Source organism: Syngnathus floridae, chromosome 22 (assembly GCF_059516105.1).
Source record: "Syngnathus floridae isolate MCC-2025c chromosome 22, RoL_Sflo_1.0, whole genome shotgun sequence".
Taxonomy (NCBI): Eukaryota; Metazoa; Chordata; class Actinopteri; order Syngnathiformes; family Syngnathidae; genus Syngnathus; species Syngnathus floridae.
In genome coordinates, this window is record NC_142434.1 from 5,002,049 (window position 1) to 5,014,957 (window position 12,909).

The following is a 12,909-nucleotide window of genomic DNA, read 5'->3' on the forward strand; positions in this document are numbered from 1 at the left end:
TCATTAAAGACATTCTCAAATAAATGAATAAATAAATAAATAAATAAATGCAGTGCTAGTGAGAATATTGCCTTCTCGCGTGTCTCTCTTCTTATGGAACTTGCATTCAGCTAGCATATCCTTGCCTGGAGCTCTGCGTAAATATCCTTCTTCATGGCATGTCAAGTTATTTCTGTCCAAAACTGTCTGAAATGTTGCTACACAGTACGCAAATCTTTGTTTCTGTCGTTCAAAGTATCGAAAGCGCCATTTTCACATCCCCCCGTTCGGTTGCAACCACGTTTGTCGGAATTATTTTTAACGTTTGTAGAAATATTATAAACTAGTATGGCGTCATTAGATTGTGCACCTGATTCAGTTGCCACTGAGTGCATGTCATTTTTTATTAATAACTCCTCTGACTGACATTTAATCCACTTCTTATTGCCTGCTGCTCTTGTACAAGCAGCAGGTAATAACTAAGTAGGGATTATTGACATCATGTTTGCACACTCTGCCTCACCTATCACTGAAGCGGTGACTACATCACTGGGCTGCATTTTCAAGGTTTTTACCTTTTTTTTTCTTTTTTTTCTCCGCCGCTTCCAGAGGTGAAGGCAAATAGCATTTGGAAGGCCTTGAGAAATTGCCGATGCGGAGCTGTTGCCAGTTTGCGCCTTGAGAGCGATTGGAGGCAGGCCAGCGAAAAACTTGCTCAGCATCTGGCGGCGTTGTCGTCACGACGCCAAATCGATCCCACTACAGTAAAAACTTTTGAGAGGAGCTTAATTCGCCTCTCATGTTCTTTGGGCCAGATTAGCAGCCAAGACAAATAACGACAACAGCGGGGAAACTGCTTAAACGGTCAAAAGCTCGCAAAGATAAGAGCAGTAATTAAAAGAAGTTGTTTTAGAAGTTGTTTTAAGTGAGGATAAAGAATATATGCCCAGCAGTATTTTTCAATTAGCTGTGCATTTGTTGCTGCTGTTTGATTTTAAAAAAAAATAATCAAAGTTTTTACCACGGTGTTGACGCTAGCATTGTTAGCTTGCCTATGGTGTTTCTCATTATGAGTTAGCATTAAGCTACATGTGTTGATGCACCGTTTGTGTATACAACACCTTGCATTGTTTATTATTATTATTATTATTAGGCTCAGTGGACAAAGTTATTCTATTTTGTGTGTACATTGTTGGACATGGGAAGGTAAAAACGGTTTTCTTGTTGTCCTATAATGAACTCTGGTTGTCCTCCAAACTGGCCTTTATTTAAGCCCACACAAGCTTTATAATACCACTGAGGCTGAAGGCTTGAAAAGGGGTTTGAGAATGTTGGCTGTGGGGAGGAACAGAGCAAAGCAAGCGAGACAATGGGCATGTTTTTTCCATTCTGTCTTTTTTTTTCTTTTTTTTTTGCAGAAGGGGAACGACGCGATGAAGCAAGACAAAAAAGTTAAGGCGAGACAGACTGGAGGAATAGAAAGGCGAGAATATGAGAAGGCAGAAGCAGCTGCTGTGCCAGGCAGTAGTGGCTTTGAAACCGCCAAACAGACTTGCTAAAAATGTCCATTTGTAAATGGCAAAATTCCGAAAAGCTGCAGTTGTCTCGATGTTTGGCTTTCCACCTCGGCTGGAGACAAAATAGCTGAAAGTCGTCTCATTGGTTTCCTTTCCCGTCCTGTTGAATAAAGCAAATGACAGCCGGAGAGCGAAATCGAAACGAGAAATGATGCGAGCTTGTCAACGGGCATGCTTTCCCGACATAATGGCCGCCGGCCGCCGTGTCAATTTGCACAAATTGCCGCAGCTTTTAAAAGCACACCGTTATTTACCTTGCCAAAAATGAACGCTCAAGATTGAATTATTGTCTTCGGCTCAAGGTAAACACAGCAGGCGGGGCTCGAATAATTCTCGCTTATAAAAAAAGATGTCAAATATCAGGCAAGAAAAGAATATCATATCTTTTAAATGTACTTTGCAAGGTTGCTGTGGTGAATCATTTCTCATCTGACAATTTTTTTCACTTGCACTGACGTCAACGGCCAGCGCCGAACCAAAGAGCCTCCAAAGCGAGCGCGGCCAAGCTTCAACTTCTTTCAACGCCTCTCCAATTGTTTTCCGATTTAAGTATCCTCAGCCGCATCCCACCATATCAATGACTTATAGTCGCCGGCTTTTATTTCCATAATGCGGCGCTTCCTCCGCATGTACGCCGTAATTGGATTTCCTCTTGCGCTCCGTCCGTGTCCGCCATCCGATTGGCCCGCGCCGCCATAAAAAGAAAAAGGGACAGCCCAAACGGAACAAAAAGAGAAATAAAGGTTATTGGCGCCGAGCTAAGCAAAGCCATAAATGGACTCATGCGTGTATTTATTCACACATGAGCACGTATGCCATTTCCGTTGTAAGCCGAGCGAAGCCGAGAGTTGGCGGAACACGTAATATATCGCTTACCTGCATATGGAAAAAGCACTTTCGTGAAAATCGCATAAAAATATTATCACGAGGCTCCCGGCGTCCCTCAAATGTGCAATATAGCATGCTAGCCATTAAAACACAAAATTTGGGAGTGCGGCCTACTCAAGTGACTGCGGCGGGCTAATTATGACCGTATACTAAACTCCGCCCCCTCCCTTTCAGGAAGTGCCGGCACGCCTGTGGTTTTCAACGAGAACGGAGACGCGCCGGGGAGATACGATATCTTCCAGTACCAGATCACCAACAGGTCCACGGCCGAGTACAGAGTCATCGGCTCCTGGACCAATAAACTGCACCTCAAGGTGAGAGTTTTGCACTACTTTTGTAAGTATAAAACTCACTAAAATCCACTCAGGAATTAATTAATTAAAAAAAAAAAATAGACAGATGAGAAGACTAATGGGCAATAAATGCTTTCTGCATGATGGGTGCCTAGCTGAGTGTGATAGAACATATGGTTTGTTATTGTGCATAAATCTGGCAGGTGTGATATCAAGTCATTAACAGGATAGCTCGTTGGATATAAAAAGTCTGCACACCCCTGGTGAAACACCAGGTTTTTGTGGTGTTAAGAAAATGAAACCAAGATAAATCATTGAAATGTTTTTTCCGGAAGGGAATTAATAAAAAACACTGGCAGAGCTAGGGGGGGCTGCAGGGGCACTGACTCCCCCCTCCCTCGAAATACACTTGTTTCATGTTTCATTTTTATATCCAATGATATAGCAACTGACGTGACCATTTAGCTGGGTATAAACAACACATCCAATCTGTACATTTTAAAGCAAAACAAAAGCAAAACTAAACACTCTAAAAATCCTTTTAGTTACTCTTATCTGCCCAAAAATTGGCAAGTCAATGAATAAGGGATGAATCAGATAAGGGGAATGTAGTCTGTCAGAAGCGATCATGCGGCGCGAGATGTTTCCAAAAAGTTTCCAAAGCACTCTCATTTGCACTCCTGCACACGCGCCGACACATGAGGACGTGAAGTAATTATTTTCCTTGACAGTTATATTTGCATCCCCAGAGCAAACTGCCAAGCGAGGGATGAGAAACACTCTTGAATTCTCATTTTAGCGTCGCCACTTGTAAATTCAGTTCAAAGATGTCATTTGGACGCAGATTTATTTTCTTTTCTCCATTCTCTCCTGTGATGTTTTTTTTTTTAAACTGGTTGATAGCATTTCTGACGGCTCTTCTATCACCCTCCTCGCAGGTTGAGGCCATGCGCTGGAAAAGGGGTGACCCATCGCTGCCGGCTTCCGTGTGCAGCCTCCCGTGCCGTGCCGGGGAAAGGAAGAAGGTGGTGAAGGGGGTACCCTGTTGCTGGCACTGCGAACGATGCGAGGGGTACCACTACCAGGTACGTGGATGACGAAATAACCAGTCAACAAACACGAGCGCAAGTCCAACGTCGATGTGTCAAAGGAAAATTCCAAGCATAACAGCAACTTGACGATTGTCAGCATGGGGGGAAGATCGATACTCATTTTGCTGACACGACCAGCAGCAAGCAGATCAATAATGCGCTGACACATTTACTGTAGATTTGGGACTTGAGTGGAATTAGGTATGGCGCCATGACAAAACACAAGCGCGCCACAATAAAGCAGGCAGAGAAAAATAATGTGCCACATGCGCGGCCCCATAGAAGTCACTTGACGGGAGCAGATAATGACCTTTGGTGCGTTGTTGCACTGCATACATGGCAGACCCCAAAAGAAATGGCTGGCATTATATATTGCTTGATAATTAGACTGACAAGAAAAGTTCTGGCTAACCTGAAAAAAAGGAGACACGTACAAGCAAGGTGTATTTATTTCTGTTGTTGTCGTTAGCTAATTTAGCTTTTGTTTTTGTCTGTTTCCATCCTTAGCTAAGGTGTTGTTTTGAGAAAGGTCACGGTAATGCTAGCTAGCTAGCTTGAGCGCTGTACACATCAAGAGTGGATTGTCAGTTACACTAATGACTAATAGCACAAATTCTAACAAAAATTCTGTCCAATCTGAAAGAAACTACAAATAAGCAAGGTGTGTTTATTTTTATAGTTGTTGTTAGCTAATTTAGCATATTTTGTTAGTCTCTTCCCAGTGTTAGCTAAACAATAGCTTCACACACCAACGCTAGCTAGCTTGTTGCGCCACACACCGAGCGATGAGATTGAAACTATATTTTATGAGGCAGAGTCTTGGTTTCATACTTTGACAGTTGAATTAATACTTTGAATCCTAGATTGTTGTTTGACATATGTATCTGGACTTCCGTAGGCCTCCGAGTTCATGTGCGAGCTTTGTCCGTACGAAATGCGACCCGACGCCAACCGCACGGGCTGCGTCCCCATCCCCATCATCAAGCTGGAGTGGCACTCAGCGTGGGCCGTGGTCCCCGTCTTCCTCTCCATGCTGGGCATCATCGCCACGTCGTTTGTCATCGTCACCTTCGTCCGCTACAACGACACGCCCATCGTGCGGGCCTCGGGCCGGGAGATGAGCTACGTGCTGCTCACGGGTATCTTCCTGTGCTACGCCATCACCTTCCTGATGATAGCCGCTCCGGACGTCGGCGTGTGCTCCTTGCGGAGGATCTTCCTAGGCTTGGGCATGTGCTTCAGCTACGCGGCGCTCCTCACCAAGACCAACAGGATCCACCGCATCTTTGAGCAGGGCAAGAAGTCGGTCACGGCGCCCAGGTGAAGATCGCCGCTCACTCTTCACCTCAGTCTGTCCGGGCTTGCCGTCATTATTCATCATTATGTTTTAGTCATACATTATGTATCAGGCGTGAACTCGGGATCACCGTTTGCGCTCGGTGGGAGACTCTCCTGGCAGGCGGCGTCAACGCAGCGGCTGAAATGTTAATGTCGGCTTTAATGGACGTCAGGTTCAAGTGTCTACCAGCAGGAGACCAGCAGTTTCCTCGCCAGGGTTAAAATTGACCTGACTGTTGCACAACCATGCGAGTCTTAGGCTACAATGCTCCGTTCCAGATTAACACAACATGAGCCTGAAAAATTCCAGGGATGGTGTCACATAAATCTTTCATTCCGCTTCCTGTTTATTCTGGGTGTAATTTCACCGTCGACCACTAGAGGGCGGCATATTATTTCCTAGTTTCTTATTGCCTAATTTTTGCTGACGACATGCTCATTCCTGTCCATCCTGCTTTTTAAACCCACAAAAAGTAACATCTGTATTTCTCTCTCCCCATCCCAGGTTCATCTCCCCAGCCTCGCAGCTGGTCATCACCTTCTCCCTCATCTCGGTCCAGCTCCTGGGTGTGTTCTTATGGTTCGCCGTGGACCCGCCGCACACTGTGGTGGACTACGGCGAGCAGCGGACCCAGGACCCCAGGTCGGCACGCGGGGTCCTCAAGTGCGACATCTCGGATCTGTCGCTCATCTGCTCCTTGGGCTACTCCATCCTGCTGATGGTCACCTGCACGGTGTACGCCATCAAGACACGCGGCGTGCCCGAGACCTTCAATGAGGCCAAGCCCATCGGCTTCACCATGTACACCACCTGTATCATCTGGCTTGCCTTCATCCCCATCTTCTTTGGAACGTCGCAGTCTGCGGAGAGGGTAAGCATCTGCGTGTCCCAATACTTTTGTGCCTATCTTATCAACAAGTCAGCGACAGGTTAGTGGTCACGATGCGTTTACGGGCTTCCCGTGGGTACGGCTAAAGTCTCCTCTGCGTATTTTACAACGTTATTACATTTCATTTTACAGTTATGGATTTTCGCCCGTCACCGGTGCGGAACGAATGCGTTCTCTCTCCCTCGCCGAAACCGGTTTTGGAAATCAAATATGCCGCTTTAGGCGATTCTGTTGTGGCCGTTGTCGCTCCGCTAATATGTTAAGTGTAGCCGGCTGAGCTTAAGCGCGTGTAGTTTTTGCATTTGCACGTGAATCAAGGCATCTAACAATGGTGTGTTTTAAAATAAAACTTCAAAAAAGCCAAAGGGTTCTTTTGGTTGGAGCCGTGCACTCAAAAATGTCACCAGTCCGCCCCATTTTGTCATCTTCCTCTTGAAAACTAGCCCGCTCCCGTCGAGTCCGCTGAAGCTTCGCGACTTGCCTCCCACTCCTACCGAGGAAGAGCCGGCGGGTAAAATGTTTCCCTACTTCGGAGTGTCACTCAAGCCTTTATTACATCGATATATTTTTTTATTATTCATCCCTTTTTTTGCCCCATTTTTCTCCGGAGGCTGGCGCTGACAGAGAAACAATGTCTAAGCGCTCATACGGGATAGCGAGCGCTCTGTAACCGTGGCAACTTAGGAGCCGGCATCTTTCACGCTGTCGCTAACTTCAGCTAAGGGAGTTTTGATACTCGATGAATCCGCCCGGACACGCCTCCTCATGAATATTCAAAGCTTCTCTTCCTGCTGATCCACACCTAATGAGGTCACGACCTCGCATACATTTTGCCACCTGGGTGTCATTTAGGCAACACACCTAATATCTCCCGGCGTATTCTCACATCGGCTCTCTTGACGTTTACTCACCTAATTAGACGACTTTGTGTGTTTTTGTGCGCCGGCGTGCCGTGTGTAATTGGGATATCCACCAAGTGGACGCTTTTATGTGTCCCTTCTAATTGGAATACGGTGTCCAATGTGAGGCGTTTGGCTGCTTGAGAGGGGAAGACGAAGGGAATAAACAGGTAATGATGTGATTCGTTGACGGGGGGGGGCTTTTAATGAGTCGAGTTACGCTCAGGTGGGCTCACATTATGATCAACGTTCAAATGGCACTGTCGTCATCACCTACCGTTTCCCGCCCGAGCTTGTCGTAACGCCAATGACAGAAATAATCTGTGCTCGATTACTCATATTTACTGCGGAATTAGACGCCCGTGGAGCAATTTGACACGTCACGCCGAGCTCACCGGAAACGAAGACAAACGATGCCACTGTAAGCTTTTTAATGCCACTCCCGGTTCAAGTTTGCTGTCAAACTAAATATTAAACAAAAGAGGATTACATGTTTAATCCCAATTTAGTGACACAAATGCCTTATAGGGTTAGCTTATTGCTATCACATAGCCATGCTAACACAACTTGCAATGATAGTTTTGAGGCATAAATTCTTTATCCTCTGCAAAAAATTTTACCTACGCATTATTGCGCAACTGTGACCATGATTTCATTTTTTCTTTTTTAATAATGTTGCCTTAGTTCTACTTGAATCTTGATCCATGCCCAAGTACTTGTTTCCACTTTAATTTTGGATAATTTACGCTTGAAGAATGATTAAGAATTTGGGCGCGTAGCTTTTGTGCATAGAAGGCTGGCTGGTGATTAATGCCAAGTCATTTGCATGTTATTTCCCCGACTGCTGGAAGTAATATCTGGAAATGAGGAAGGCAAGCACAAGCGTGATGAGGAATACACAAAAAGAATTGGAGAAAATAAGAAAGTTTCTCAATCTTTCCCTTTGACCCATTTCCGAACAATACTTGCCTTGACACCTTTCCCTCTCCCATCTCGCTTTGTTTTTCATCGCTCTCGTAGTCAGTGACTCAGAGCCGCGTCGAGCATTCCGAGTGGGTCCGGACGAGTGCCGCGGGGAGGGAGGGATGAGAGCGGCGAGAAGAGCCGGAGTGTCGTAATAGCAAGGTGGGATGGGAGGAATGAGGCGAGGTTGAAGGGACTCGACAAATTACACAGGGGAGAAGAGGTGAAGTGTGTAGCGTGAGTCAAGCGCACATTTCACTCTTTTTTTTTTTTTTTTTTTTTCCCCAGCTATAGGCAGCGCGATTAGTACGGACACGCACGTAATCAGGATCTTCCCCTTTTTTGAGCAGGGAACAGCAAACGGATGCCGTCCAATCTCTCTGAGGCTCCACACAAATCCATCAGATAGATTTATGGCGGCGGCTGCGGTCCTTCTAGAGAGCGAATGACCAAACCGATCCCCTAAGCAGGGCTCGCCAAAGTAATCAATCCAAAAGTCGTGTGAAGTGCTAAAGGAGAAGCAGACAGGGTGGTGAAATCAACTCGGGGAAACTAAACTAAGTGTACAAGAGGCAGGAAAAAAAAAAGTGCCATTGAATTATTTATTTGTAGCAGTCGTTTAAGCAGTGGCGTGCAAAGCGGGGGCGCTGGGCCTCCTCACATCTTGTGTCCAGTAAGAGCACAAAGATGTCTTTTTTTTTTTTTTTTTTTAACATAAAGAAGCCTTTACGGAAATCTCTAAGTAGTCTTTTGTAGAAGATAATGAAGCCGTCGTGGACAGAAGCGGCCACGCCGGGGCCCAATTAAGCGATGCCCTGACATAACGTAGAGTTATTAGGCCTGTGTTTTTTCTTTTTAATATCACCGTGTCATATTGAAGGGGAAAAAATGTCAACTGGGTGATGGGAGGCTTTTAGTTTGTCAGTGTAATCATCACTGAGTCCGAAACAAAAGCAGGGATGAAACTTTAATGTCACCCTCAAACTATATAGAAAATAGTAATACATAGAAAGAATGTTTTATCGTTTTGGTTATTGCTTAACAATTTTAACCAACATCAGTTGCTTAGCTTAGATGCTAACATACAGTAGCAACTGTTAGTTTACATGCTAACAAACGTACAGTAGCAGAAGTTTCAACCAAACAGGAAAGGAAAAGAATGAAGTGGTCTCTTCTGTTTCTTCATAATTGTCTGACCTTTACTAAACCGCTTTCCCAATCAGCCTGTTGTGCTTTACCCTAAAAGGCAATGAGCTCAGTAAAGCGCCTGCTATTAATGACGGTAAAGGTTAACGAAGTGGACAAATAGACAACACGGAATTCAAATGGCAGCTTCTAGAAGATAAATCAAATCAAAATGGCTCCCATCATGACTTGCCTCGTTCTACAAAATGAATTCCAAGTCAAATCTCCCGAGCCTCCCATTAAAATGATGAGTGGTCCCATTGCGGGCGGTGGGAGACGGATACTCGCTGTCAATTAAATCCACAAAGCGGCTCGGTCCCGCTCCGTGAATGAAAATGGCCGTACAGTTCCCCCGCAGGGCCCGGAGGCGTCCCATACTGTCGCGGGGACAGGCACCTGCCAAGGACACCTAAACGGATTAGCTCCATGCTAAATGATGCAAAGAGTGAAATGGGAGCGAAAGAAGGTTGATGCAAGCGAATCGTGGGAGTTTTCTTCTCCGACTTTTTTCAGGTGTTCCCAACCTGTCTCGGTTGACTTTGGCTCACGTGCAGGCAGCTGTTGCATCACGGCTTTGTCTTCCCCTCCCGGTATTTGCTCAGCCAGTGAATTTTAGCAGCCTCCGACAGAAGGTAATTCACGGGGGGGGAGGAGAGGCGTGATGACAGTTTTAAAAGGATCTCGCATATTCAAGCAAGCTGGCGTGTATTTGATAGCCACATTTTTTCTGCTTCATTTCAATGGAAACTGTGGTGCTTTTTCAGCCTTGGCCACCAGGGGGTAGTATGATATATGGCTAATGTTACAGAATCCTCAACGGCCTAAAACTCATCAAATGTAGCATGTGTAAAAATTAGTTTGTGAAATATTTGTATCAAATTGGAAATGGAGGCGAGTCTCAAATGCTTAGTCAGTTGCAGTCATATTAGTTGCTCTTTGCAGAGGATAAAGAATAGAACCCTGCTAGCATTGTTATATTGTCTGTCTACATGTGTTGCTGCTATTTGTTATATCTGTCGCTCAAAGCTAAAGCTACCACAGTGCAGCAAGCGTTATTAATCGCGTGTTAGCATTAAGCTAAGTGACTTGGTAAAAAATCATTCTCACCACTTTACATTTCGTTTGACAACAAAGTTTAACAGGGAGTGGCAAAAAAAAAAGCTTGAAGTCTTGTTCGGGAGAATTGTTCGCTATCTGCCAAAGTATTTTATTTTTTAAATTATGCAAATGATAGTGTGCTCCCGCTTATCTCAAGGCACCACTTTTGCAGATGATGCGGCCGTTTCGGTATCCTGACATCATCCGACGTCATCTCGACGACTCTGCACGTTTTCACGGGAATTAGATTTTATCCGAATCAAGCGCCCTAACTTTAATACGCTTCGGAACGCAGCGCAGATATGTCGCCACGGTAACGCAATTGCTGTAAAGCGAGAGTAAGGATTAAGCAAGACGACTTTTTTTATAGCTCTTATCCCGTTCGTAGTCGCGGGCACATTAGATTGTCTGAAATCCAATATAGTACGAGGACAAAACATAACAACGCTTCCTTTTTTCTCTTTTAGGACACGCGTTTACCGTTTAAGGGCCTCTGAACGAGCAGCACAACTATCATGTTCTGTCATGATTGTGCGGAGCATTGTAATAAAGTCTGCTTAGAGGCTTCACTCGGAGCGCTAATTAAAAAATAACAAGGTTAAATCATCCCGAGCACTTTTTTATCATTGACACCAAAGACGGCGGCTCCTCTCGAGATGGCAATTAAAACGCTCCCGTGTAATCAAGTCGGTGGTGGCAATATGAATAGAATTTGGGCTTGCTGAGAATTTATGCTTCCCTGCTCGTCTAAACACGACGTTTTGAGTAATTGTGAGTCTGCCGGTTATGACTCCACCAGTTTTTTTAAATGCATCGCAGGAGGCGGCCATTTTGCCTTGTGGAACCACTTGCTGTCACCTGAAAATGGGAAGCTAATAAACCTTAAAAGCGTGTGCTTGTTTAGCCCAAGCAAAATAAACACAGCGAGGAATGTGTTTGCGCCCGTTGCATACTTTTATGTGCCTATAAATGAGAAAGTGAAGTGTATTTATCGTTAACCCCTTCCTATTCCTGTTTTTTGTTCTTGCGCCTGTCTGATTGAAGTTCTTCCAGATATGATTGTCCCTTAAAACATTGGACACTCATCAAATCTTCACGAACTTTTTTTTAACATTGTATCACATGGCCAAGTGGCCACAAGGTGGCGCAAATTCCTCTGTAAATTCTAAACAAAGCAGCTGTTCCATTGAAAAGTTTGCAGGAGATTTGCGCCACCTTGTGGTTACATGTGATACGTCGTTAAAAAAACTTCTTGGAAATGGGAATAATGCCCAACATTTTAAGATACAATCGTATCTGCAGGCTCAGGGGGCTTTTAAAATTTCAAATTTTTTGATCATTTATTTACATTTCAGTATTCCAATCAGGATCACTGTGGTAAGCGGCCATTGTGGCTTTTTCTTTGCAGATGTACATCCAAACCACCACCCTGACCGTCTCGCTCAGTCTGTCGGCCTCTGTTTCTCTGGGGATGCTCTACATGCCCAAAGTCTACATCATCCTCTTCCACCCCGAGCAGAACGTGCCCAAACGGAAGCGCAGTTTCAAGGTAAAAAAATAAAAATAAAATCTGCGCCCGGCGCTTTTTCAGAGCCTCACTTGAATTTATTGCCAAATCCTAACGGCGCAGGCCATTGTGACCGCCGCCGCCATGTCGGGGAAGCTGTCGCAGAAGGGAGATCGGCCCAATGGAGAAGTGAAGACTGAGCTGTGTGAGAGCATGGAGACCAACAGTAAGGCTTCTTCTTACTGCTGCTAATTCCCGTAGCAAATGTTCCTATTTCGGCAGGATTCCCAAAAGGTTGCAAACAGTTGCAAACAATTTTTCCAGTTGTTCAGCGAGACGCGGCCTTTAAAAAGTTACTTGTTTTGTCCCGCAGCTTCATCTACGAAGACGACATATGTCAGCTACAGCAATCACGCTACCTGAAACCAGACAAGATGACGAGCTTAGCGGACCAATGGACCAACAGGCAGAATCCAAGCATGAGACATTTTGTAACATTTCACTTAAATGGGGAGGGGGGGTGTTCTTGCCATTCGCTGGTCCAACCGTAAGTTTAAAAGTTTATGTTTAAAAAAAAAATTAAGGACAATGTGACATAAGCCTTGACTGGACTACAAAAAAAAATACAGAAACATTGTATGCATAAGGGCCAGAAATAGTTATTTAAAAAGAGAAATCTATGAGACTAAACATGTTTGTTGTTCTTCTCTAATTGTTAGTATTTTTGTGGTCGTGAGAAGTTTTTCCATTCTTGTCTCACCGTTGTCGATGAATCGTCCTTGCATACTGAGATGAGTGTTCCCTCCCACTGTCTTGGCTAACCGGGTTGTGAACCTGTAACACAACATGGGTGACGCATGCCGCTTTTGATACCAAAAGGAGATTTATTTATAATAAAGGAATGTTTTTGCAAATACCTGGATTGCTCTACTTTCACCTTTCGCTATTAAAGCTCCACAAATTCAAAAGCGCCTATGTCCGAGTTGCCTGGGAACAAATCGACAACTTGATCCTAGTAAAAAAAAAAATTAAAAAAAAAAGGCAATAATGTATTCTAGCTGTTGTCATGAGAAGGCAAATTTAGTGTCGGCCTGCGCAATTCTGAGATTAGGCCAAACTAATGGGGAGGAAAAACACAAACAAAACATTACAAAGAGTAAATGAAAGCAGTGTCCCACTTAATTAAAATGAATCGGAGATA

The 12,909-nt window shown here is 44.6% G+C and overlaps 1 protein-coding gene across 2 annotated transcripts in view; it reads left to right on the forward strand.

Moving 5' to 3' along the window:
• Positions 1–12,624, forward strand: part of grm8a (glutamate receptor, metabotropic 8a) — an 86,827-nt gene extending 74,203 nt beyond the window's left edge. Inside the window, exons 8-14 of one of the 2 annotated variants that reach the window (XM_088366731.1) lie at positions 2,619–2,758; positions 3,676–3,822; positions 4,727–5,148; positions 5,672–6,038; positions 11,610–11,750; positions 11,832–12,002; positions 12,082–12,624. In XM_088366731.1, the coding sequence (XP_088222857.1) occupies positions 2,619–2,758; positions 3,676–3,822; positions 4,727–5,148; positions 5,672–6,038; positions 11,610–11,750; positions 11,832–11,960 (1,346 nt within the window). In that variant the 3' untranslated portion in view covers positions 11,961–12,002; positions 12,082–12,624. The remainder of the gene's footprint in view (positions 1–2,618; positions 2,759–3,675; positions 3,823–4,726; positions 5,149–5,671; positions 6,039–11,609; positions 11,751–11,831; positions 12,003–12,081) is intronic. The other variant, XM_088366730.1, reaches the window with a different exon arrangement.
• Positions 12,625–12,909: the final 285 nt, after the last annotated feature.